Source organism: Morchella importuna (genome assembly GCF_003444635.1).
Source record: "Morchella importuna strain M04M26 chromosome Unknown Morimp01GS001, whole genome shotgun sequence".
NCBI lineage: Eukaryota > Fungi > Ascomycota > Pezizomycetes > Pezizales > Morchellaceae > Morchella > Morchella importuna.
This window is the reverse complement of record NW_025763398.1, coordinates 1208775-1234750: the sequence shown is the minus strand read 5'-3', so window position 1 is coordinate 1234750 and position 25976 is coordinate 1208775. Positions and strand designations below refer to the sequence as shown.

Sequence of the window (25976 nt, the reverse complement as noted above, 5' to 3'; positions counted from 1 at the left end):
TGAGATTTCCAGAACATGCTAAAGGTCCTCTATGATCAAAGATTTTCGTTGAGGGCATGGACACATGATCTAGTTCAATAGAAATAGGTAAAGGTGAAGCTTTTGAAAGGGTGTTACTCAAAAAAATTGTTGCTGGATTTAAAAGGATCCACCAGGAAATAGGTATATGATGAAGTACCATCGGTGTCCTGGAGCCCCAGTTTGTAATTTATCAGTGAAAAAAGACGACTATGATAATGCTGTGAAGAAAATTGGATACAGAAAGGTAATGGGTCTGTGGAGCCTGGAGAACCTAAAAATCGATTTACAGTATATCCGATAATTAAAACACATGCACTTGATGCAACATATACATACACGTGAGTTCAGGTAAGGTGTGTTAATAAGTGCTCGAGTATACATGTAGGTGTATCTGATTTCAGTCTGCTGGACAGGTGACAGAAACCGAAACATGGTACTACATGTAGCTACATGTAGCTGGCACTAATTGAAGAAATACATGTGAGTACATGTGGCTGGTGTGTGCTTTGAGTAAATGTAACCTACATCCTACTAGTTGCTACAAGCTTTCCTACATGTGACTTCTAGAATTACTGATAAACAGATCACGAACCAATATTAGTAAAGCGTATTATCCTTTCAGCTCAATCATGTAAATAAAGCGACAACACTGGGGCGTCACGAGATGGATGTTACCCGGTGATCTGGCTGGCAGTGGCATCTATCTCATCATGCAGACCCTTTAAATCAGGGGTAAAGATTCGAAGATAGCGTATTCTCCCGATGTGGAGGTGCCGGGCCGCCGTGCTTATCAACAAGCTTATTCTTTTATTGGTTACATGTGTACTCATGAAGCCTACATCTGCTGCAGCCCCATAAGCTGGACCCCGAATAATACTCTACATATCAACCTTTTGCGCCATACGTTCCTTCATCACCTTTCAAGTAATCACTCGCTCCAGAACCCGGGCCCTAGTCAACACTTCTACTTCAGAACTACCAGCCAGTTGGGCCTTAACCCGCAAGCACCATATTTCGTCGTACCTTCAAGAGGCGTAGGCCAAATTAATTTCTATCGGACCTGCATGCGTGCGCAACTCGCCTTCTGTATCTAGCTGTGAGCCTCTGAATGCGAAGCCTTCTGCCAACCCAAATCTAGATATAGTTCCCCACTCCAGGTTTCCAGAAAACATCCTACTATAATCAACCATCTTAATAGTTTACAGCACTCCAAACCTTCTACATCCTTCATATAGCCCTTTACTGTGATCGTCGCACATCCTTTGAGGATGGTACCTGAGAATCGGCTTCGCGCCGCTCGCCTTGTAAGCTTAGCAGCTTCGATGTGTATAGCTCTATCCGCAGGGACAAATGTAGTACCTGCCTTCCTTTCAATTAGGATTTAGTCCCGGCTGATAATTTTTATAGTATGTCTATTCAGCATATGCTCCTCAACTTGCTGAACGTTTGCAACTTACAGCAACAGAGAGCAACTTGATCGTAAGTGGTCACAATACTTTTAATTAAGCGGTCGCACTGACAGGTTGTAGGGTATCTGTGGCAATCTTGGGATGAATCTTGCAGGTGTGTACAAATAAAAGTGTGTAGATCCTCACTTAGGCCCAGCCTCTAAGTCAATATAGGGATACCAAACGGAATGTTTATAGACGCAAAGGGACCTCGATTGCCGGTCTTACTGGGCGCTGTTCTGCTATTTTCTGGGTATTATCCAATATACAATGGTATATGTTATTCCGTTTGTACCGATGCTATTAAAATCTAACAGTTTCAATAGCTATGCATTCTGGGCAAGGATCAACGAGTGTTTTATCTTTGTGCTTTTTTTCATTCTTGACGGGAGTCGGGAGCTCTGCTTCATTTGGAGGGGCAATTAAAGCTGGTAAGATTGTAACATCGACTCTTCATATCGTACCAAACTAATAAGTGATTTTTGTTCAAGCCGCCCTGAACTTCCCCAACCACCGTGGAACGGCGACCGCGATACCACTCGCAGCGTTTGGCCTTAGTGCTTTCTTTTTTTCGTCCCTTTCTTCATGGCTCTTCCCTGGAAATACTAGCGACTTCCTTTTGGTTCTCGCCACAGCAACCAGCAGCATCGTCTTACTTTCATATTTTTTCCTCAGAGTAGTACCTGTACCAGGTGCATACTCTATTGTACCACCAGCAGAGCTTGATTATACTGGAAGTAGCAGACTGCACCGAACGAAATCTGGCGAAAGTCGAAGTGCGGCAAAAGACACTTATCAGGAACCAGGTACGAGCACCAGTAGTAGAGGGATTGTTAGAATAACAAATCCGGACTGTACACCGGATGAATCATCATCTTTCCTTACAAATTCATCCTCCAGCAGTGATGAGGATCGTATTGATGCAGAAAGTACACGGGGTGGGGTTATTGGTAGTAATGATCATGCGTATCATACAGATATTCGGGGATGGGCGTTGACCAAATCGACGGACTTCTGGCTGTTGTTTACCCTATTGGGTTTATTGACTGGAACTGGATTGATGACTATCAAGTAAGCTAGTCCTTATCTTATCTTACTTGTATAGACTCAACATTGTTAACGCTAGTTTTTAGTAATATTGGGCATTCGGTAGGCATTCATGAGTTCATTCCCACTTAACCACTTAACAGAAGCCCTAAATAGAAAATCTATAGGTCCAAGCACTTTGGCAAAAATATGCACCCGATACCCATCCTGACTATGTTCAACAAAGACAAGGGTTTCACGTTTCTCTTCTCTCCATCGGCAGCTTTTCTGGCCGGATCATGAGCGGTCAGTCAATCAGTTATTTATCCAAGCTCTATCTAATAGCATTACAGGGACTTCTTCGGACATCCTTTACAAGAACTATGGCCTGCAGCGCATCTGGTTAGTAGTTGTTTCGGCAGTTATATTTTGCTTTTCGCAAATTTTTGCACTGAATGTTGAGAATCCTCATCAACTATGGTTGGTCTCTTTTCTGAGCGGCTTGGGATACGGTGTGTTGTTTGGTGTATTCCCGACTATAGTACGTTCCGTCTCCCCCCCCCCCCCCCCGGGGGGGGCATTCCAAGATCTAGCCCACTCCGAAAATTGTGACTACTGCCTATCCTACTGCCTATCCTACTACTTATCTTACTACCTATCCTGAGTCCCACATTTGTGGGGCTTCACTCTATTGACTGGATTCCAAACTAACCTTTTGTCTACAAGACCTCAGAGACTTTTGGGCTTCATGGGTTGTCACAAAACTGGGGAACAATGACCGTTTCTGCCATTATTTCGGGCCAGATCTTTAATATGTTTTATGGTAGGTCCTATCTATCAGTCACTTCATGGAGGCTTTTTCTTTGTGCACACGATCTTGCAGATATGCGCGCACGGGCCCTTGCCGCATATCGAGCACATATCAGCTTATCGTGCGTGGCGACGAGAAAAAACCCTCTTTTGAAGTCTCACGCCACGTTGCTTCAGAAACCTTGCGGCTGAAAAAGAAACTTATCGAAAAAGAAAAAGAAAAAGAGAGAAAGAAAGAAAGAGAAATGGAATGGAAAAAAGGAAAGACAGTCTGCTGACGATGCAAACAAGGTCGGATATATGACGACCATAGTAACGTCACCCCTGAGGGTACTCGCGAGTGCACGCTTGGACTTGAGTGCTATCGGGATAGTTACTGGATCACGCTGGGTGCTGTCCTCATTGGGCTTGTCCTTGCATTGATGACCATTCAGCGCAACAGAAGACTAGCAGTACAAGCTGGTAATGTTCGCCACGCGGCTGGTCCTTGAAAATCGGATACCCACGAATTTATTTTTGGTAGATTTTGGGGAATTTATAAGTGTCTACATGTATCTTTGAGATCTCATATCATGGCAATCGGATCTAGATGATACCGGAACCTTTTTTTTTTTATATAGATATAGAATTTGAACTTTAGTTTTCACCTACCTTCTTTGCATCAAGGTATTATAATACCATTGCCTATCTGGTGTGCATCTACTCTACTTAAGGCACTTCCTCTAGAACGATTATAACTTTTATTTGTAAACTCTACTGTATGTACTTGTATCTGTGTGTCTTGGGTGCGTTTGCATTGCAGCTGTTTCTTCTTTTTTTTCTCCGCTGTGTACTTAATAATATCAGTATTAACGCGCTTGCCGTTTCCCGCAGCAAAGGATTTTACCCGGTCTGGAGAGGAAGAGCATCACCAAGTTACAACACCTCAAGCCCTTCCCCCGGATCTACTTGTCAAAGCACGTGCGTGTGGTGCAGCACAGCGAACGGGACCTTATCGATAGAGTAGAGTCGATAGATATGTAGGTACATGCACTGCGCTGTGGCAATTTGTAATCTATTCGGATTAACTGCCATGCATAAAACCCTCACCACACAATTCGTTGCTACCTTCGACTGCTTTATGTGGATGTTAAAGGCGGGAGATAAAAAGCAGAGTTAAATACACTAGGCGACTACATATAGACCGATATATTATTAAGAAGAGCATGTGTGGGAAATCCAACACAGGACATAACTTTTTTAGTGCAAGACAGAAACAAACCCCCATTTACTGTAAGAAGATAATAGGAAAAGAGCATAAAATATTGGACAAAAGATCATACATAAACAATAGAGAATCAATCAGTCAATCAAAAATCAAACTAAGAAAGAGCTAGAGGTGATGAGCGGCTTGTGAATTATTGAAGTAGAAATTAGAGTGATGAGATAAAATGTAATAGGAAACATTAGAAGAATGAAAATATAAAAAAGAAATAAGAAAAACAGCAGCAAAACCCTAATACTCCTACAAGAGTTCTTCCCTTCCCTTTTTTTGTATTCCGATCCCTGTGACCATACCAGAAAGCCCCTAGATAAGAAAAACTTTTTATGTTCTTTTGCTTTTGTTCGGAAAATATAATTAAGGAAACGAGGAAAAAATAGAGAACCCCCAGCCATAAACAAGTACAAAAACCAAGAAACCCGAGTACTCACTACACGGGACCAAAAAAATTAACACCGACGATAGAAAACACACAATGCCATGCCATGAATTAGTTGAGACTTTTGCTATCTTTCCTTCATTTTTATATATTCCCTTTTTCCTGCACAATTTTATTCGGTCAAGTCAGAGACCCTGACCTTCTTCCGCTGATGATCCCCACGAAACTCATTAAGCTCCCTTTCTGCATCCTCGAGCTTTCGCTTTAGTTCTTCCTCGCGCTTGGTACTATCGGAAAGGAGAACTCGAAGCTGCGCCTCAACCTCTCGCCTGGTAATCTCTTTTTGTCGAGCATTTGCTTCGCTTTGTTCTAGCTCATTCACTCGGGTTCGGAAAAGATCGTTGACCAACTCTAATTCTGCAACTCGGGTTTTGAGTTTGCTATTGGTGCTCATTAGACTATCAAGCGTTGGCGTGGGCTGCTCCATATGCCTATCATGCAGGGATGATGTGGATCCCGGTGAGGGATGATTGAAGGAGTTGAGCCCTGGAAGGGGAGAAGGACTTCCAACGACAGAGTTGTCTGCATGGTTGACAAGTGACTCAAATATTGAGGGAGGTGCAATGTGCGATGTAGGAGGCAAAGGAGTTCCTGCTCGAGACTGGGGTGACACAGATCTGTTTGGTGTGGCACCTGAGGATGGTTTACGATGACCCGGGGGAGGTGTCCCATTTTCCGATCTTGCTATTGGGTGACCATTTGTTGATCCATTTGGCGAGTCGAATAGACTCTAAAAAGAAAGATTAAGCAAGGAGAATATGATAGAGAAAACAATATTACTGACCTTCTTTTTTGCAGGCTGCCCAGAATTTTTAACACGGTTCCGGCTTTTTATAACATCAGTCTTTAAACTGATCGGTCGTGGTCGGCCATGAAGTTTCAAGAATAATCCACAGGCATTACAGAGAACAGAACCACTTTCATCTCTTCGCCATAAAGGAGTTGTAGACGTTGTACAATTTTGGCAAATAGGCTATTACAACCACGTTAGCATGCTGCGCGATAAGGAAGGGAAAAAAACCCCTCAGAAAACAGTCGCGTGTCGACAACAAAAATTGAGAAAAACTCGGAAGAAATTACCGGAGTGGTCCCTTGCCCAGCAGTGCTTGCACCCGGTGATGAAGTAGCGAAAGTCATGGCGAAGCCCCCGTTAAGCCTATTAATTATGAAAGAGGGATGTCAGCAAAAGGGGCTTTATTTTTTCTCTTGTCTTCTTAAATCTCTTGCTTTAGGGGGTGTCCCGATCGCGTTTAGATAAGAGAATGTGTTGCGTTGATAAGGGATAAGGGGCATAGGGAAAGGTGAGAAACTCTAAATGAAAGCTGGGTAACATACCGCAACGGGGGAGACGGGAGTGCGACGGAAGCCAGCGTGTTAAGAGATGGCAACGGAGAAATAGACGATGTCCGCGAGATTGAAGGCAGTCTCGGGCTGTCGTTGTTTGGTGTGGGGTGAAGAAGGTGATGTGGAGATGGTAGCAACTGCTCCGGGGCAGGAGAGTAGAAGAGGGCCGTGGGCGCCAGTTTATGATCTAAAGCACCAAAGCTCTGCTTGGTGAAGGCAGAGTGAGAGGTGGTGATGTGTGTGAAGGGCGGAAGGCTTTGGTGCGGAGGAGGAAGAATGGTTGTAGGTGTGATGATATCTAACAATGATAGGAAGAAACAGACCAGGGAAAGAAAGACTGAGTTGAAAGAAAAAAGCGAGAGACAACGAATTGGAAAAGGAGAAAGCGAGCGGTGGTGGGGGGTGTTGCGGGTATATATCTGAATAATAAATGGGAAAACGAGAGGAAAATATATATATTAAAAACAATCAAGTTCTCAGACAACAGAAAGATGGGATTTGTTTTTGTAGAGCGCGGTTACAGATCCAGGACATGCAAGGAATGAGTGATGGAAGGAGGAAAGAAACAACGAACGACGGGGGGATAAGAATCAAAAGTAACGATGGGAGAGGAACGGCAGAAAGGGGGTGGGCGGTCGCCGTAGATAAGGACGAATCGGTGGTACACCAACGTTGTTGTCGATAAGTCTCTACCTAGAGGGCCCTTCAACAATTTCCATCACTCACAACCTTCCCATACACATAGGTAATCCCTTCCCCCCACCCCGTATCCAGTTCCCTTGCATCGCTTCTCTCCTAGCCAACCCTCTGTTTAGACGATTTTGCTTTTCCAGGGCTCCTCAGAGTTCCTAAACCACATGTACTCTTCACATAGAGCAGGTAAGTCTCGAAGTTACACCCCGTCCGCAGCTGCTCTACTCTACTAATGGAGAAGCGCGATAAAATTAGCATCAGATATTACCAGATAGAGATAAGTGGATAGCTTACTTACCCACTTAAAGTGCAGGTATCCCCAGATAGCATGACGAGCATGGGTGATAACAATTTGCTGACATGCATCTGGCAGATGGTTGGGATTTGGATTTGCCCTGATTTACGGATCTGGGCGCTGGCTCTGCCCCTTTTTCGTTTCGTGCTTCTTCAGCTTCTTCCGCCCCACTAAACACGATCAAAAATGGATCGCTTGTGATAAGTGAGATTCGCCCGATAGCGCACCCGCACGAATTGAGATTGTGCGCAGCTCCTAGTAGCCTCCTACACACTGAGCCAATTTCGGAACACACAACTCCACACCAAGCGAATCAGAAGTGTTTTGATTACCTTCTAGAAGCATGCACTCAACCTTCTAGCGTAGCAATCTAACCGGTGGGCTGAGCCGGCCGTTGATACCCTCGTTCCGCACGATTGGGAGCTCATGATAAGATTGCCTTGTCCGCAGCAGAATCTGCAGATAAAAGAGGGGGAAACTCAGAAACAAATATCGGGAGAGCCCTTACTTGAAATGTGAATTGCATCACCACTACTTTAAACTTAGATTGGAGAGAATTGGGAATCTCCCGAGACAGGGCGCCCCCATGCTATATAACTGCGTAGGTATACATACAATACTCTACCTACATGTAGGTACACTCTGCCATCAAAGTAATATCCACGTTTATCACGTATTCTCCGCAACATTGTTGACATGGCCACTTCTCTCGGTTATCGAGTTAAGCACCGCCATTGTCCTGGCAATCGGGACCTGATAGGGCTGGCCAGTTCTATTTACAGATGAAAAGTACTGTAAAAGATCAGCGACTAAAATACTCCGAGATGAAGTCATTCCTGCAGAGCGCGCGGGTATCTAGCGGCATAAGAAGGGCGAAGAGAAAACTCCTGTCATCAGTGTGAGGCTCTGCTCAATCAATAGTCAAGTACGTGTATGTTGCGGTGATGGTAACTGCCGAAACCCAATGCTATAAGCCGGTATAATTTTGTCAAAAATAAAATACATAGAAGATTTAAACAGTGGGGAAGATTGTTCGGAAGTTGGCCTTGACTGCGTCCTAAAATAAACGAAACTCTGCAGCTTTGTTCTTTGATCATTTGTCGACCGCTGTTGCCGCGTCGGGTGGCGGCGGCTGCGGCCTCATACGTGTGCCCTGTAACCTCTGACGAAGTCCACGTCCTCCCAGAAGTACAAGCCATGCCTGGACAGCTTCGCCGATAACCAATTCACCTTTCTTATCAAGAAAAAAAAGCTGTCAACTATCAACATGCCTCGTCCTGCAGCCTCAGGCTACGAAAGACTCGCTCAGGATGCCCAGTTCTCAGATTCGGATGATGACGATCGTGATTCTATCGTTGACTATCCCGGCCGCGTTGTTTCAATCCAGCCGCACCCAACAGCTATCCACCCAACGCCATACACTCCGATATCCCCCTCTGTTACCCATCACAATGGTCGGGCTATGAAACGTACGCGGAGCAATAGCTCTGGCGTTGACATTAAAGCTATCAACGCGCGCTTGGAACGTTGGAGTAGGGAGATCGCTAGCAAATTCAAATTAAAGAAAGGACGGTCCCATCATGACCAACCACCCTTGGAGATCGTTTATTCTGTCTTTTTACCACCGGATGGCTCTAGACCCGCGTTGGATGGGACTCCAGAAGCTTCACCAGAGCTACCGGAAAATACGCATCTTGCACAGGAGCAGTTTGAAGAGATCATAGAGTCTGTTAGAACTGCTATTAGAAAAGGCATTGATCCTAAACTTATTAAGCAAGGATCATCAGGAAGCTATTTTATGCGGAATAGTGATGGGAAGATCGTGGGAGTTTTCAAGCCGAAGGATGAAGAGCCGTGGGTTTTCTTCGCATTCAAAAGCTCCCTCCACCCCCCGCGTGTGCTAAGCTCTTGATAGATACGGAAAACTGAATCCAAAAATGATGAAATGGCTGCACCGCACTTTGTATGTCCTAGGAAACTCCAAGATCAATTTTTCGGCTCTTCCTACAATTTCATTGACTGACAAATTCTCACAGGTTTCCATGTTTCTTCGGTCGTGCATGGTTTGTAGTTTTTGGCACTCAAAAACGAAAGATGCTAATTCTTTCAATTATAGCTTGATACCAAACCTTAGTTATATATCCGAGGCAGCGGCTTGTGTTCTTGACCGACAGTTAAGAACGTTTTTGGTTCCTTACACGGATATTGTTAAGCTATCTAGCAAAGCTTTTCATTATGATTATTGGGATCGTCGAGCATATTACAGGAGATCTAAGCCGCTGCCTCCGAAGGTTGGAAGTTTCCAAGTATTCCTTCAGGGATTTCAAGGTACACAGTGATAGATTTCCTACTTAATAGAGCTCAATACTGATGGCCTCAAAAGATGCAAACGTATTCCTTCGTAAACATCCATGGCCGGATCAGTACAATTCTGGTTTCCGGACAGATGCTGCCCCGAGGAGACGAGCACCCTGGGCCTCGGCTTGCCGGCCAAGTGGCGATGAAGATGATCTTTCTGACGGTGATTCAAATACACCCTCTCAGACTGATGATCCGAACAACAGACGGTTTGTTTGGACCGAGCAGCTTCAACAAAACTTTAGAGAAGAACTCGAAAAACTCGTAATTTTGGATTACATCATGAGGAATACAGACAGAGGTCTCGACAACTGGATGATCAAAGTTGATTGGAAGACCCAGGAAGTTTCAGTTGCTAGTCATCCAACTCACCTCAACGTCAATTTACAGCCGGCTACACAGACTCTACAGGCTACGGCTAGCGAGCCGAACCCTGCTGGAATAAATAATAGTCTGCGCCCGGCTACGCCGATATACCGAGTTCAGGAGCCTATGGTCGCAAGTTCAAGATCTGTCACTCCCCAAATCGGTGCCAGTGCCACAATTAAAATTGGCGCCATTGACAACTCATTGGCTTTTCCTTGGAAACACCCGGATCAATGGCGTAGCTTTCCATTTGGTTGGCTATTCCTCCCTGTATCACTTATTGGACAACCATTCTCCCAAAAAACTAGAAATCATTTTATTCCGTTGCTCACGTCTACGAAATGGTGGGCCGAAACACAGACGATGTTGCGAAGATTATTCGAACAAGACTCGGACTTTAAAGAGAGAATGTTTCAAAAGCAAATAGCAGTACTCAAGGGACAGGCTTTTAATGTCCTTGAAACTTTGAAAACCCCAGACCAGGGTCCTTTGGAGCTTACAAGGAGGGCAAGAGTTCACGTTTGGGTGCGCTTTTCTTATCAATTACCCAACTTTAGAGAGTTAAATGAGATGTGTGCTAATCGAATTTGAATCTAGGATGACGAGATGGAGGTACCTGTCGCAGTTCCCTTGCGTGTACCATCATCAGAATCTCGCCACCGTCGAGAAACAGATCTGGAACGTGGTTTTGACGAAGAGGCTGAGATGGATATCGGTGCTGCTGTCGCCTCGGCGCCCCTCTTGCGTGAACATGATCTCCTGGGTCTTTCACCCCCTAGATCGGAAATTCCTAGTTCTGCAAGACTTGGAATGTCAAGGACTCATAGCCTTCAGAGTGATCAATCGGGATCATCTTCGAATCAGAATGGCGATATTCTTTCTGCTTCCCCACTGTCCGCGGTAGACTCGCTAGCTTCTAAGTTCTCATTGGGACATGAAGCGAACCCGAGTGTACAGTCCTCTTCAATGAACGCCCCCCGATCAAGCCGTCGCAGCCATAAGAGCTTCGATGAGCGACGGTCCCCTATTGAAAGGAAGAAACCAGGACCAAACTTTCTTGACCAGCGGAAACGGAGATTTTCTTTAACTTCCAGTGCGGGACCGCCACGAAATGTGTACAATGATGATGATGCCGAAGGTGATTTAGGGTACTCGGCTGTTGACGGAAGCGAAGGGGCCCAAAGGAAGGTTATAGTAGAGAGACTGGAGGCTGTGAAATCAAGGAATCCGGTGTTCACTTGGTGTTAAGTTTGGACTTTTACGTAATATGAAGAGGATAGATTATCTTTCTATTTTCTTCTCCCCAATCGGTTTTATTATTAACTGCCATTTGACGCATTGTCAATCCGCAAAATTTGTTAGCTTATGTGCTTCTATGTCTTTCTTTCTTCCTCTTTTTCTTTCTTCCGAGAGTTATGGCGCTGAGGTATATATAAATAGTTTACTAGGGATACTCCTGACATAAAAGTAGCCGAAATCATAAAAGGAACATTTTTCTTTAATCACAATTACCAACATGTAGTTACAAATGGATTGGGCATAGGTACATGTAACTTAAAATCTAGAAGTTTGAAATCTGGATTGAAACCATTCTCAGCCCAACCAAATCGATTCCCATTGACTTCACCAAGGGCCATTATGTGGATATTGGCATTGCTGAGGGTTGTTCTTGGCTTATTTCCCACTCCTTAAAAGTATTTTTTTTCTTTCTTTCTGGAACACATACATACGTAAGTGGGCCTTGGGTACAAAGGGTCTTTACAAACAAATACCATCGAATAAGTACATGTATATATGTAGATATGGTGAAATTAAGTATTGTCCCAATTAATGCCTTAGCAACCAATGCCAACCATTCAACTCCACCAAACTTGAGACCCTACAAAACCACAACCAATAGCTAAAACCAAGTGTATTAAAGTCATAGTTATTTCTATGCTCAAAAGTAATTCCTTCTGGCTTTTCCCATGGGTTATGGTGGTTAGTGGGCTTAAGGTTGATGGTTGCTATCGCGAGAGACAACACTTAATTTCACCGCAAGTACTCGCGCGGCCGGTTTGAAGCCGCCCAAAGAACTGTGGCGAATGATCTGGCAACGACTAAGAGTTCACGTTTTTGCAGTATTCAGATCAATTACCTTTTTTGTCTGAGCGGCTTCAATCTGGCCGCTAGAGTATGTATGCCGAATTTGAGTCTTTTTTTTTTGTTGGTTACAGAAATCTCTCGCTATAAGGATACATTTTAGGATATATGCCCTATAAGGATATGAATTTGCAGTCCCGTGTATTTTGTATATGATTTTAATGATATTTCACTATAAGAATATCCCTACCAAAATTGCAAGGCTTTGTATGCGTATCCTTATGGAAAGTAGTAGTCTTAGCATCAAATTTTCTTCAAATGCTAGAATCACAAAAAAAATAAACAGAAACGACAGACTTTTACTAAAGGGCTTGGGACTCGCAACAGAAATCAACTCCAGAAAACCTAACCCTAATCTTTCTAGAATGATAATTCGTTATAAAGATACTCATTTCCGGTCCCGACCATATACTTATAGGGAGAGATTGCTGTATATACATGTAGGTAAGAGTTCATGAACCGAGCCAGATCTCATATTTCAGAGATCCAGAAATAGTGGTCTACCAACCCAAATTCGTATATTCTATTTTTAATAGAGCACAGAGCCTACCACATCGTATAAAATCTGATTCTATGAGTTAGCGGAATAAAAAAAAAAAGAGAAAAAAGAAAAAAACTGTGATCAGAAATTATAGAATGATATAATTGCGTAATTCGAACATATTTATTAAAAAGGCTTATAAATCGGTAGGCACAAAGACTATCAGCATTACTAGAATAGTCAGTGCTAATTAAAGATATACATTTAGTTAAGTTTTGTCCATCATAATGGTTGAATGCGTCATCCAACTCTTTTTACCAACTATGTTGTGGCTTTTGTAGGCCGGAAAGTTTAAAGTTCACCAGCTTTACTCTAGTTGATTCCAAATTTTCCTAAAGCTCAGATCAGAGAACCTTTGTAAGAGCTCAGAATTAATTTTCTGGTCCATCAATTGGAACCTGTAGAGTGCCGTAGCGAACTGATGAGGCCTTGTTGTGTTGTAACACACGTACCTTTTGCAAGATCGACACCCATATATACTTGTAGGTACGATCATTGATCTATGTTTAAGCTCCTTGGGGCTTAGGTCACAGGGTAATCGGGTAACTACATGTAAGTTGGCTGTTATTAAGCGAGCAGAGCCGCATAACTTTAACCCAACCTCAACTTTCAGGTTACTACAGTCAACTGGTGCACACTGCAGAGGAAATAATCCCCCTCTAGAACTCTAGTTTAGGCTAGACTCTCATCAAACTTCAGTGTTGTATTTTCAGCGCATACGTGAATTCATTCATGAGTTTTTTGGTACATAAATGATATTGCATGAGACACATACTGCCGACGTATGATGTATGTATGTAGGCAATGCGCAGTGCATAGGACACTCGGTAGGCGTGGTCGAATCGGGTTTATACATGTACTACAGACTATCATAATCTCCATCCAACTCTTTTCTCATAAAAGGCACGTACTACAACTCCAATTCATCTTTGTTTTTACTGTGCCTGATATTCGTGATGGTGGTGCCCTGGCGCTTTCGCTCGGATGGGTGTAAGTTCTCCGAAGAGGATTGGGAATGTCTTCGCACGACCATCATTCGATCATTGCATCTTAATTCAGTCGGTTTTGGAGGTCCTTTGGCCCATGGGACGGAATGGGATGACTGGTTTGAGAATCTCCTCTATGCAGGCGGCATTGGAGAGAAGTATTGGGGGGAATCTCGGGGAAGGGAATGGATATTTCCCAGGGACAGGACCGCGTGAGTATGCCGTCTTTTCTCTTATTTGTTCGTTTGTTCCTTTGTTTGTTTTCATCTCCCTCTTTTTTTTATGAGATATTATTTTTAGAAGAGTACTGAACATAGGCTTGCAGAATTCAAACAGTTTTAAGGGCCCAGATAGTGGAGATGGCTGGGGTGGAAAGGTCAAAACTCAAGGTTGGAAAAGCAGCAGAAACACCTAATCCGGAAAATGAGACGGTAAATCCACCCACAGGTGCCATACTTGAAAACGAGTCGAAGGGTTGTGGCGTCGTGGCAAGTAGCAGCTCTGCTCTAGCTGATCCTCAACGCCGAGGCCCTGGTCGTCCTAAGAAAAAGTCTCAGACTCCAGGAGCGAGATCGAAAAAACATATTGCGATAGAAGAAAACAATTTGGATTCGGTTAAGAGATCTCGAGTATCAAAAGGGGAAGGAACAGAAATTGCCAAAGCCAGTGAGAATATCTCCAATAGCACTAGCGACAATAATACCAGTCATAACGGCGCTTCTCTCGCCAAAGCGTTGGGGTCTCCCGCCATTACCCCAACACCTATCAGTGGAAACCCAGGACTGGTATTTGAGACTCGCCTCGCCAACTCTCAAAAGGCAAAATTCATCTACGCTAACGATACGCCCTCTTTATCTCTCTTTTTCGAAAAAGTACGAGAGAAGTTTCAGTTGAAAAAAGAGCAAAAGATTGACAGTATCGAGGTGGAGATCGGTACCAAAGTGTTTGTTGTTGATTTGGATGAAGAGAGAGATTGGATGTCTGTCATTGGAGCTGCCGAGAAGACCTGCAATACAGGAATTGGGGTAGTAGTTGGGGTTGTATGAGACCGGCGAGTTTATTCCCTATCATCAATTTACATTCTACTTTCCCTCATTTCTTTTTTTCTTTGCTCCTTCAAGTGGTTTCGAAACCGTTCCTCAGAATACCTTACGACCTTCCCGAGGTCGTCCCGTGTTATAGCTAGAAGGTCCGCTGCTGCTTGTAGCAAAGTTTGGTGCTCTAGCGGTAATTCCGATGTTGATGAATAGCAAAGATATTGATCGCCAGGCCTTTCCGTTTTTTCTTCTTGCTGTGCTACTGGCTGGAGTTCGATCTGGGAATTTAATTTTCGTAGACCATCACTGGAGGCGTTGCTTCCCTTCTCGGAATCGGCCTGCGTTGTATCCTGGCTCATAGCTGTTCCTTCGTGTTCAATCGGGAACAAATTTAGTATTTGTTCTGTCACTGCCCAATCCAGTTTGTTAGCACATTTAAGGAAAAGCAGTGGCCCTTCACAAGAGGAAGCATACGTTTAGTGTTAGAATTATTTGTCCAAGTCTTTTCGAACCAGTCCATGTATTTATCCAACTCTTCCCCATTCATATCAAGAATGTCGATTTCCTTTACATCAACTTCAAGTCTTTTTTTACTACATTCCCCATCGACGCCTCCCAAAAGGCCCCTACGTTCCGCGTTACCTAAACGCAAAAACCTGTCCCAAGCTTCCCACTTTAATCCAACTGCTGCAGGCTCTGTGCTGGATTCCGGAGTCCTAGATATGCCATCGAGTCCATATAACAACTTTGTGGCGATAATAATAAGAGCCATTAGCTGCGCCTCAGGCCAGGCTGATACTCTCTTTGCCGGAAGTAAGCCGTTCCAAACGAACGTGAGTGACATCAGATCGCTGAGACGCTTGACAGCGAGGTAAACCTCAACTACGAAATGAAATTCAGCGCTTGTCAGGAAGGTAATAGTGATTCAGGGGGGATATACGAGGGAATCCAAGATCTTTGATGTAGCGAAATACCATTAGTGTAGTATCGATCGGAGGAAAACTCATGCCAAATGAGGTCTGGTACATCACCACTAGCTCTTGAACAGTGTGATATAAAAGACCTTGTTTTGGTTTCGACTACTGTGCGTTAGTCTTTATAAGACCATGAAAGTACCATAGGTATACGTACTTTTGGGTCCAAGGAATATATATAATGTAGGTCCAGCCTAGACCTCATCTCCGCTGGAATGTGATCGATAGCTCTCAGATAAATCAGCTTCTCTTCCCCAATCCATCTATGCATATCGCCTAACGAAACAACAACCCTTAACAGCATCAATCCAAGGTAGCACAATCCTACGGATGCAATGAGCCTCGGACTGTCGCTAGCCTTTGGAATCTTCCGTCGGCGGCGATTTTTGTTGCGGGTATTCAAGGTTATGTTGGTCGAAGCCTGAGATTCCTCGTCACTTGTGTATAGATACTCTGATTGGCTAGACCAGCCTGTTGTTGATGACCACCCGTTGATCGAACCCTCAATATCTGGGCCATCTTCTTGCGATGGGGCAGCGTCTGAAATCCCTGGGATGGTCGCAGAGGTATTCTTCAGTTGAAGAGCCCATAGGTCACGGACCATTATCTGCATCCACCATGTTAACCAAACACTGGAACCTTGCTAGGGTACGCATACAAATATGTCGCATAATCCTAGGTCAAGAATGACCTACCTCTAATTCTACAGGAAAGCCCTTCTTGTTGATGAGCCAATGAACTTGTTTTTGGAGAATTAATTGATAGCACTGTAAGAAGAGCTCAAACCCCCTTCTTCCACGAAGAACTATTTGCGTAAGTAATATCCTCTGCCTCGTTCAAGCTGCCCCGTCAAAAAAATCAAAATACCTCTCTGGACCTTTTCTTTCTCTTGGTTCTTTCTCGCTGCTCTATCGCCCTGTGGCCCGAACCCCTCGTCCTCCGCCTCGATTTCGAGCTCACCCTAATCATTATTTAGATCAAAATTCGTGTGTGGATTTTGTGATGTAGAGCTTTGGGAATTACTTCTCTTAAATGACCGTTTTTACAGAACCACTGGCCATCATCTAGATAGAATAAAGTCTGTTTGCAGTTATCAACGCCGCAGCGTGAAAGACGCTTGTAATCCATCTTTACCACGACAAGGGAGTGAAAGTGTTGTGATATCACGGTAAGTCGATTGATTTGTTAGGGAATGAACGGAACAAAAGAATTGGTCCACTCACTCCTTTGCATTGAGCCTCAATTTCCCCACCTTTTACAAGGATTGAACCCGCGGCGGCAAGCACATCACACCGTTCATGGGTTCATGAGTTCATGGGTTCATGGTTTCCTTTCAATGTGCATAACAGGAGTTTGATAAAGCTTGACCACTCTGATAGTTTTTGTTTCACTTATCACTGTGACGAGAATACTTGTTTACCGAAATAGGATTAGGTTAGATACATTTTGGATTATTTTACCAATCATATCTGAAGAAGGCATCTCTCTGTTCATCTTTTCGTTGGTATTTAATCTCGTCGAGGTAAAAAAGAACAAATTCGATTTTTTAAAGATTGACCTCCGCCTTAGTTCACTTTTTTTTCACACCCAAATTCTCCAATTATCAGAGTTGATGAAAACCCAATGAACAAGCCCCGCTCCCGGAAAAAAAAAGAAAGAAAAAAACAGAACCGAAAAGAAAAAAGCGAGATCACTGATCCACAAAATGACAGAGGAGAGTTGAAATGCGCTTATTTCGGGGCCTCCTTGACGGAGATGGCAGCCTCCTCACCCATAGCAGAAATAATAGTGATAACTATAAAACAAATAATTAGTTCACATCCCCAAGGTAAATAAAGAAGGAGATGACATACGGATATCAGTGCCCTCATCCTCATAAGCCTGAATCTTCTCGCCAACTTCTCCCTCGGGGAGCTTGACGTCGCTTTTCTCACTACCATCGGGCTTGATGAGGTGAAGGAAATCGTCCTCGATGTGGGAGAACTGGTATTCAGTGCGGGAGACGTTGGGGACATCCATGTTGTGGGTGGACGGGCAAAGTTCTTCGAGCTTCTTGCCAGTGAAGATATCAATGGCAACCAAGTGAACCTTGGCGTGGCCGTGCTTTCCAGTCTTAGATGTGCTCATCTCGACAATCTTGCAGGGGCGGTTTTTGATAACGACGTGCCTATGGAAGGTTCGAGAAACGTCAATATACCCGTATATCATAATGAGACATCGGATCGATGCAGGAACGGCGGAGAATCTAAGACATACCCGTTCTTGCGGAGTGCAGAGCACTGCATGGGGAACGTAGCGGAAGCACCGGCCGAAGCCGACTCAAAGGTGTGGTTGTGCTATAAAACACAAACGTCAGTTCTCAGGTCTAACAAAGCTTCATCTTCTTTTGTGGTTCTTTCCATGTGCGCTGATTGAGAGCAGTAGTGGTTTTGTGCGGGGTAGAAAAATAGTGAAATTATCACGGTCTCGTGGAAGCGGGGAATGAAACATGGAAGGAATTAAAAGAGTAAGAACAAAATGCACACCTGCTCATCGTTGTCGGCCATCTTGAAAGAATTATAAAGCGACTTTTTTTTTGGAATGAGATGAAAAAGAAAGTAGCGGGCTAAACGGAGACTACGATGTAGATGAGAAGGAGAGAAGGGATCGAGGGTGGGTGTGGGAATAGAACAGATAAAAGGGCTTGGGGCTGGTGGAGGGGCAACAGAAAAATACCCCACTTAGTTTTTTTTTCAATTTTGGTTTACGGCGAGGTTTGAAGCAGTTTCATTCCGCGTACATGATTGGTGGTGACTACTCTTAATCAGGCCGAGTAATCAGGGCTCAGCCCCATGAAGCTTACTCAGCTCAAGATAAGAATACTTGGCAGGCACCCATATTGCCATTTCCCAAGTTTTTAACTCCTCCTTACTTACTTACGAAAATATACTAGAAAAGATATGCGGCCCCCTTTTCTTGCCTATCGTCTCTTTCACCGCACATTTATACGTCATGAAAGACTCTACAAAACGAAATCGTCGCAGCATCAAGATATCCCGTCCTTCATTCGATATGCAGAGTCTGTATCTATGACGCCCGATGCTACGACATATGTTGGAACCATCTATGAGTAGGTCTCCTGCTCCGCCTTCTACACCCACATTATTTAGCAATGGCTGTAGATTTTAAGGCTTGTGCCCATCATCAAGGTACACCGTTTTTGCCGCTCTCTCGGCTCTTCGCATGAAGCTTGGACGTTGCGGTATGCCGGGCGACCGTGGCATAGACTTACGTGGGACCTGGGATATACCAGGTCTCCCTAAAGAAGACCCAAACTCATCCGGAATACCAATTGTTGTTTCGTGTAAGGCTCATAAACTTACATCCGGTCCTGTACAAATTCGCGAGTTGGAGGGGGCTTTAGGATCATCAAGTCAGGATACAATTGGGATATTGGCCACTATATCATCTTGCACTCGTGGCGCCATAAGTCAAATGCTTTTGTCCAGGCGACCCTTGGCATATTGTTACGTCAAACCGTATGCGGATGGAGGTCAATTGCAGCAGTTTGTCTGGAATTCAGCAGCTGGTATACTTTTACAAGGGCTGGAGGCGAAAATGAGATACTCCGTCGGGAAGGGGGAGGAAATAAAAGGGGAAATGGTCCTTACATTTAATGGAAAAGCACTTAGCAGAAATTCTAGGAAACCAAAGGAAATATAATTTGATTGGTCATTAATGAGCAGACAATCCCAAATCCTGTACTCTAATCCCCAAAACACATACCCAACAACATCCCATATCACGTACCAAGAAGTAGCAAATCCGTATTGACGACTGTTGTAAAACTCTGTAATGGGCATCGCCTCAGATGCAGTAACGGGAACAAGTGTGAATTATACGGAGGATCTGCTTCCCTATTATAGCAAAACTGATGCGATACTTACTTCAGTTTACTCCCAGCCCCACTGCTGTTCATAATAGACCAATCGGATAATATTTATATGGAATCGAGTGATATCTTATGATGCCGGTATTCTGCTTACCTTTGTCCGTAATCGAAGTCTAGCACATGTGTATACTTGATTATATAGTGGGGGGGGGGGGTATTTAATTCTTCAAATACATGCTCTAGATCTCTTATATGCGTATGCTTATATGGACTGTTTAAAATAGTTGGCAGTGGCGTGTTCTGAAAAATGTATAAGGAGGAGATGCATCGCTGACTTACATACTTTATTGTCCAAGATACAGACCGCATATATGCGTGCTGTATACATGACATCGACTATAAGCTAAACCTAAACCTTAAATTAATAAGATAGTAGATTTCGCCTCAGAATATAGCATATTCAATCAGAGCCGGAGTATCCAGCTCCTTGAGAAGTCCCGTGACATATGTATATACGTACTATGTGATACCACATAAAAGGTTCGTTCCAGCTCAAATAACCAGATGTATTCTAATCCAATTCGATCTGGCCTGGCATGAGATTACAAAGTTGAAAACCCAATAACCTAAAAGTAAACGGCACCGATGTTAATATATTTTCTACTCTAAATCAACCTGGTGATCAGCAATGACCTCACGTATATGTATCAACATGTAGATTCCGGGTAAAGAGGTACAGGCTCCTCCTACCTACATGTATGCACACACTTATGTGGCTTCTTACACGAACAGGCTTGAGATTGTATATTGTATAAGATGTAACCTGATGTTTTTCTCGAAGTAAAAATAAATACCTGTAGGCATATGTATCTACATCTACTCTACCGCTGCACATGTTAGAGGTTGGAAATTGTAAAACGACCTGAAGGTTTAATACAGTTCAGAGAGTGGTACAATCGAAAAGAAAGAAAAGAATGTTGTAAATGTATGTAGGTACTTCAATAATAATACTATATGTAGTAGTAATATATTCGGGCGGGAGATTGGGCGAATTTGGTAGGAGTTGTGGATGTGATGTGGGTGTGGATGTCGGGGCCAATCGGGCGGAGATTAGCTGCTCGTTGGGGGTGAGAAGGGGAGAAAGAAAGAAAGAAAAAAACACGGTGGCAGGCAAACAGCCAGGGCAACCAGAAACGCGATTACACTATTATAGATGTAGGATACATGTAGGGCCTGTATGATGGTTAGAATTTTGACTGAAGTTGAAGATTATTAGTTACCTATTACGGCGTGATACCCAAACCCTCTTGTCCTTCTCCTCTGTGACAATCCTGTTCTTTGCCGCCCGTGTGTGACAACCTCGTCACCACGCCCTTGATTTCTCCTTGACTCTCCTCTAGTTTGGTAGCCCTCGCTCGTTTGTCTCTCTTTTCGCTGCCTCGTGGTAAGTCCTCTCTACTTTATCCGTTTATATTTCTGTTTATTCTTCATCTGTACCTATCAAAATTATTCCTTCTCTCATCCCTTCCAAGATTTTTTTCGATTCCTTGTCTATGCCCGGAAGGTCTGGGGCAAGGTTGTCGATCCTCTTGGGCGAGATACGCTGACGACGTCGGCACTGACTTTATCTTCCCTTTACTTAGCTCCTGAGGCAACGATACCTCCGCTCTCTCCTACATAATCTACCCCCCGGCTACCAACACGTCTGCCCAGAATACTCAGCAGCGTTGGAGAACCATTCGTTAATCATTACGGAGTCCGGTTCGAATATCTAAGCCATTGATGCGGAGTCGACGCTCTTCGAGAGATTCGAGACCCTCCATCACTGCAGACGACGGTGAAGATAGCGAGGCCTCGCCGGTGGAAGGGAACGAGGAATGTCAATTTTCCTCTGCTTTGAATATCCAGGACCGAGGCGAAGAGATAAAGACAGCACATAATTCCCCTACAAAACCTCTCTGGATTCCGCCGCGGGACCGAGACCGAGAGCCTTTAGACGCGACACCAACACCGACAAAGGAAGGGATGGAGGACACACGGGGCTACAAATCTTCACGAGTACGGTCGGCATGGTTATGCTCGTTATCAACACTAACTGTTATCCTTTTCTCGGCCTTCCTCCTCTGGGTCAGCATAACATCCTTTACGGACCTTCAATGCGACTCTAAAGGTTGCCGGATGCCACGCATGTCCCCTGTTTACATCCGGGAGAAGGATTTCGACACGGAACATACTAGATTTGCCAGCAAATATAGCCTCTATCTATACCGGGAGCATAATGTAGATATCGATTATCCGGTAAGTCCCTCCTTTTCCTTGGGCGCTTCCAGATCTTCCTTGACGTTTCCGTGTTGGTTCTGTGAAGGATCTTTGGCCTATCTTGGATGCAAGAAGCGAATTTGCAAAGAAAAATGGGCGACCTGATACATTTGATCCGTTCACAATTGACTGCTCGCGGTCCCAAGTTGTTCCAAGTCATTTGCTGAGGTGCTTGCAGCCCAAGGGCGTGCCAGTACTTTTTATCCCGGGAAACGCTGGTAGCTACAAGCAAGTACGGCCGATAGCTGCCGAGGCTGCGCGCACTTTCAAAGAAGCAGCAGCTAAAGACGAAAACCTAATGAAACTTGGACAACGTGGTCTCGATTTCTTCACGGTGGATTTTAATGAAGATATAACCGCATTCCATGGCCAGACAATGCTCGACCAGGCCGAATATTTGAATGAGGCTGTTGCATACATTCTTTCTCTCTATCACGACTCCAGAAAGGCCACAATGGATTCGGATCTTCCAGATCCAAGTTCTGTGATAGTTTTTGGCCATTCGATGGGGGGGATAGTCGCACGTACCATGTTAATCATGCCAAATTACCAATCAAACTCCATCAATACTATTATCACCATGTCAGCACCTCATGCTCGGCCGCCAGTATCTTTCGATAAACAGATAGTGCAGACGTACGATGATATAAACAACTATTGGCGGAGATCTTTCTCGGAAAAATGGGCAAATAATAACCCATTATGGCATGTTACTCTGGTTTCTATTGCTGGTGGGGGTTTGGACAATGTTGTGCCTTCGGATTACGCCAGTATTTCATCATTAGTTCCGGACACACATGGATTTACGGTTTTTACATCTTCAATGCCAAATGTTTGGGTTGGGGTAGATCATTTAGCAATTCTCTGGTGCGATCAGCTCATGAAAGTTGTTGCCCGGTCTATGCTAGATATCATCGATGTGAAAAGACCTGGGCAGACGAAGCCTCGAGCAGAAAGGATGCGTTTATTCAAGAAATGGTATCTTACTGGCATGGAACCTGTTGCCGAGAAAACACTACCGCGCAAAGGTTTGATATCTATTTATCGGTAATTTTTCCAGGACTCCTTGCTAATTTGACTAGAACCTACTACACTATTGACTCTTGAAGATAACTCGCACTCGATCATTACTCTTGGGCAAAAGCTTGTTTTGAGGCAACTTGGTGAATCGCAAAAGCCTCGTGCATACTTGATGCCTGTGCCACCATCTCGTGGAGTCGGAACCACAAAATTTACACTGTTGACAGACCAAAAATTAGATGGTGTTCGGGATTCAAAGCTGGAGGTTTTGTTTTGCAGTGTGTTCCCTCTTCAAGCTGGACAAACGGCAGCAATATTCTCTATGAATATGGATCTGTCTGGAGACAGTTCTGGATCGACCCGCCTTGCATGCAAAAATGCCGCTGATGATGTCATTCAAATGCCTGCATCGTACCGAAACTCAAAACACTCATTTGATTCAGCCCAGCCATTTTCATCTTTGCAATATGATTTTGAGGACCTCGCTGAGCACCAATTTGTGGCTGTTGTTGACAAGGCTAGTAGAGTATCACAAGGTTGGGTAATTGCAGAGTTCGTCGAGAAGAAGGATGCCAGTATTCAATCAAACGTCGGTCTACGTGGGTTGTTATTGGATGGGGTTCGAACAACTTTGCCAGCCGAACGTCCAATTGTGACTGAACTTCATATACCTGTAATGCACAGCAGTCTTCTGACGTATAAGCTAAATGTGGGTATCCAATCTTGCGGGGAAGACGGCCAGCTTTTTACCCCTCTTGTCCGTCAATACCTCATGGATCCGCATGAATCAAAGTATTTCGTCAATGTGCACACAGCCGACATAAGCCTTCACGGGACAGCACCATTTATACCGCCGGCTCTCCACCCGAATAATAAGAAGGGATTATCATTGCAATTTTGGACAGACCCAACCTGCAATTCAACTATAGATGTGTCAGTTGAGTTTGATTTCGTCGGAAGCCTGGGAAAACTTGTCATGCGGTACAGAACTGTCTTTGCTGCATTCCCTATGCTTGTGGTAGCTCTTGTCCTTAGAATACAATTTACCGAATATAATAACGGCGGTATGTTTTTTTGTAATCTTCCAGCCTGTGAACTTGTCTTGCTAATGGGGTACTGTAGGCCGTTTCATAAGCTTCACCAGAGGCATAGAATTACTGATAAATAAAACACTACCATTCGTTATGATTTCGTTGTCCCTCCTAGCAGTTTCTCTCGGATTCGCCAAGGCCGAGCAGGAAAAGCGAATATCATCTCCATTTTCATGGCCAAAGTCTGCGGCCGAGCAGTCCTCTCCCACCATGGAGTTCGATAAAAATGATCTTCTAGTTGGGCTTGCAGATCCATTCTTTTGGTTCTTGGCACCATTATTTGCCTTATTGGCTGTTGGCGTGGTTGCTGTTCTAAACTATGGACTGATGATCTTATTGCATGTTTTAACATTCATATATTCAATATTCGTTCGATGGCCCAACTGGGTTAGTAATGAACGAAGGTAAGATATATGCGAAGGTCCTAGGATGGATCAAATAGCTGATTTCAGAAGACGCTCAATAGGTCCGACGTTTTCGTCAAGTAGCCCACGAAGACGGATCATGACAACCCTTATGCTTTTGTTTTTCGTAGCGACCCTTATTCCTTACCAGTTCGCCTACATGGTTGCTTGCATTGTCCAAATCGCAACTTGCGTCCGTGCATTGAAAGTTGCAAAAGAAAGCGTATGTTTCTCTCTCTGAGCATCACCTCGTAATTCAGCTCACGTGATATTTTAGGGATACTCTGAACGCTCTGGGTCATCGGCAGATTTCTCCAACTACACCCATTCAATTCTTGTTATGATGCTTTGGATATTACCTATAAACCTGCCCGTACTTGTTGTATGGATACATAACCTAGCAGTTCATTGGCTCACACCATTTTCATCCCACCACAATTTGCTCTCCATTATGCCGTTTATACTGCTTGTGGAAACCCTTACGACCGGAAATATGATCCAAGAATCCCCAGCCGGTATGTTTTCAAGACGCTATGAACCTCGAAATATCGCTGACTAATGTTTAAAATGAATAGTATAAGATTAATCACAAACATATTATTCCTCGGATTAGCATCTTATTCCGCCTTGTACGGCGTAACTTACGCATACCGACTGCACCATCTCGTCGATTTCGTTGTCGGATGGCTTGTTATTGTTCATTCCAGCACCGCCCCACCAACAGTTGCGGGCATAATAGAATTATTTAATGACGATGGAGATGACGACTCTTCCTCTAAGAAGCGTCAATTGTGAGGAATATATCTATTGGAGATAAACAAGAAAATAAAAATCTTGTAGGACAGAAAACGGGCCTTTTTTCATGTTAAGAAAGTTCATATGGCAGTGAAGCGTTGGACTCTTTTGGATGGCGTTCTGCAGTATTCCTTTTTTTTTTGCAACCCCCCCCCCCCCCCCCCCCCCCCCCACATTTCATTTTATTTTCACCTTGAACTTTTTCTATGGTTTAACATCGGACCTTTGTTTCATCCCTTGCTAACATGGAAGCTACTTGTACACTATTATATTCTTTTTCTCCCTTTTTTTGGTTTTTAATGTCTAACTTTGTAAATAGGATTTTCTTTTGATTTTATCAATTTCTTTTCTCTCTCTCTCTCTCTTTCTCTCCGTTGCCCTCACTTCCTATACCTTTTTCTCCGTGTGGCCCCACCACCGCCGTGCCTTCCCCCCCCCCCCCTCCTCCCTACATATACTACTACATCTTTTTTTTTTTTTCATGATAAAGAATACCCAGCGGACCTGTTCAGACTTTAATAGCAGTTGTGTGTGTATGTGTGTATCATCTTCTAGGGCTTTGTTTTTACCGTACAGTCGGGGGGTTTTTAAGATTCTTGCTTGGCAAATCAAGTTACTGCAATAGCTACTACATACATCATACTACATGTCGTCAATTTTGAGCAGCGTCACTCGGTCTTATGTGGCTCGTGCTTGGTAGATATGGGGGGCTTTTTACACGTATTTATATATTTG

At 44.0% G+C, this 25976-nt stretch overlaps 8 protein-coding genes across 8 annotated transcripts; 5 read left to right on the top strand and 3 right to left on the bottom strand.

Annotated features, from left to right (window-relative positions):
* Nucleotides 1–1289: 1289 nt before the first annotated feature.
* On the top strand, nucleotides 1290–3796 carry LAJ45_00279 (uncharacterized protein; the record flags this gene model as incomplete). The annotated part of the gene is made up of 12 exons (XM_046109881.1): nucleotides 1290–1373; nucleotides 1429–1500; nucleotides 1551–1584; nucleotides 1644–1742; nucleotides 1796–1900; nucleotides 1961–2275; nucleotides 2447–2540; nucleotides 2603–2618; nucleotides 2684–2801; nucleotides 2849–3036; nucleotides 3222–3318; nucleotides 3597–3796. The coding sequence occupies 12 exons, from the start codon at nucleotides 1290–1292 to the stop codon at nucleotides 3794–3796; spliced, it is 1422 nt and encodes a 473-aa protein (XP_045976574.1).
* A 1321-nt stretch (nucleotides 3797–5117) lies between these two features.
* Nucleotides 5118–6883, bottom strand: LAJ45_00278 (uncharacterized protein; the record flags this gene model as incomplete). Its single annotated transcript, XM_046109880.1, has 5 exons — nucleotides 5118–5735; nucleotides 5790–5978; nucleotides 6086–6161; nucleotides 6341–6647; nucleotides 6871–6883. 5 exons carry the CDS (start codon nucleotides 6881–6883, stop codon nucleotides 5118–5120), a joined length of 1203 nt encoding a protein of 400 aa, XP_045976573.1.
* A 1721-nt stretch (nucleotides 6884–8604) lies between these two features.
* On the top strand, nucleotides 8605–11309 carry LAJ45_00277 (uncharacterized protein; the record flags this gene model as incomplete). The annotated part of the gene is made up of 6 exons (XM_046109879.1): nucleotides 8605–9191; nucleotides 9253–9300; nucleotides 9374–9400; nucleotides 9454–9665; nucleotides 9721–10586; nucleotides 10659–11309. 6 exons carry the CDS (start codon nucleotides 8605–8607, stop codon nucleotides 11307–11309), a joined length of 2391 nt encoding a protein of 796 aa, XP_045976572.1.
* A 2780-nt stretch (nucleotides 11310–14089) lies between these two features.
* LAJ45_00276 (uncharacterized protein) lies at nucleotides 14090–14776 on the top strand (the record flags this gene model as incomplete). Its single annotated transcript, XM_046109878.1, has 1 exon — nucleotides 14090–14776. The coding sequence occupies one exon, from the start codon at nucleotides 14090–14092 to the stop codon at nucleotides 14774–14776; it is 687 nt and encodes a 228-aa protein (XP_045976571.1).
* Nucleotides 14777–14805: 29 nt separating this feature from the next.
* LAJ45_00275 (uncharacterized protein) lies at nucleotides 14806–16869 on the bottom strand (the record flags this gene model as incomplete). Its single annotated transcript, XM_046109877.1, has 7 exons — nucleotides 14806–15176; nucleotides 15242–15649; nucleotides 15708–15846; nucleotides 15899–16348; nucleotides 16437–16546; nucleotides 16609–16702; nucleotides 16765–16869. 7 exons carry the CDS (start codon nucleotides 16867–16869, stop codon nucleotides 14806–14808), a joined length of 1677 nt encoding a protein of 558 aa, XP_045976570.1.
* A 602-nt stretch (nucleotides 16870–17471) lies between these two features.
* On the bottom strand, nucleotides 17472–18287 carry LAJ45_00274 (uncharacterized protein; the record flags this gene model as incomplete). Its single annotated transcript, XM_046109876.1, has 4 exons — nucleotides 17472–17536; nucleotides 17595–17908; nucleotides 17998–18077; nucleotides 18267–18287. The coding sequence occupies 4 exons, from the start codon at nucleotides 18285–18287 to the stop codon at nucleotides 17472–17474; spliced, it is 480 nt and encodes a 159-aa protein (XP_045976569.1).
* Nucleotides 18288–18809: 522 nt separating this feature from the next.
* On the top strand, nucleotides 18810–19443 carry LAJ45_00273 (uncharacterized protein; the record flags this gene model as incomplete). The annotated part of the gene is made up of 2 exons (XM_046109875.1): nucleotides 18810–18850; nucleotides 18930–19443. The coding sequence occupies 2 exons, from the start codon at nucleotides 18810–18812 to the stop codon at nucleotides 19441–19443; spliced, it is 555 nt and encodes a 184-aa protein (XP_045976568.1).
* A 1951-nt stretch (nucleotides 19444–21394) lies between these two features.
* Nucleotides 21395–25026, top strand: LAJ45_00272 (uncharacterized protein; the record flags this gene model as incomplete). The annotated part of the gene is made up of 7 exons (XM_046109874.1): nucleotides 21395–21910; nucleotides 22110–22959; nucleotides 23014–24015; nucleotides 24074–24446; nucleotides 24498–24669; nucleotides 24724–24961; nucleotides 25022–25026. 7 exons carry the CDS (start codon nucleotides 21395–21397, stop codon nucleotides 25024–25026), a joined length of 3156 nt encoding a protein of 1051 aa, XP_045976567.1.
* Between the last annotated feature and the right edge of the window lie 950 nt (nucleotides 25027–25976).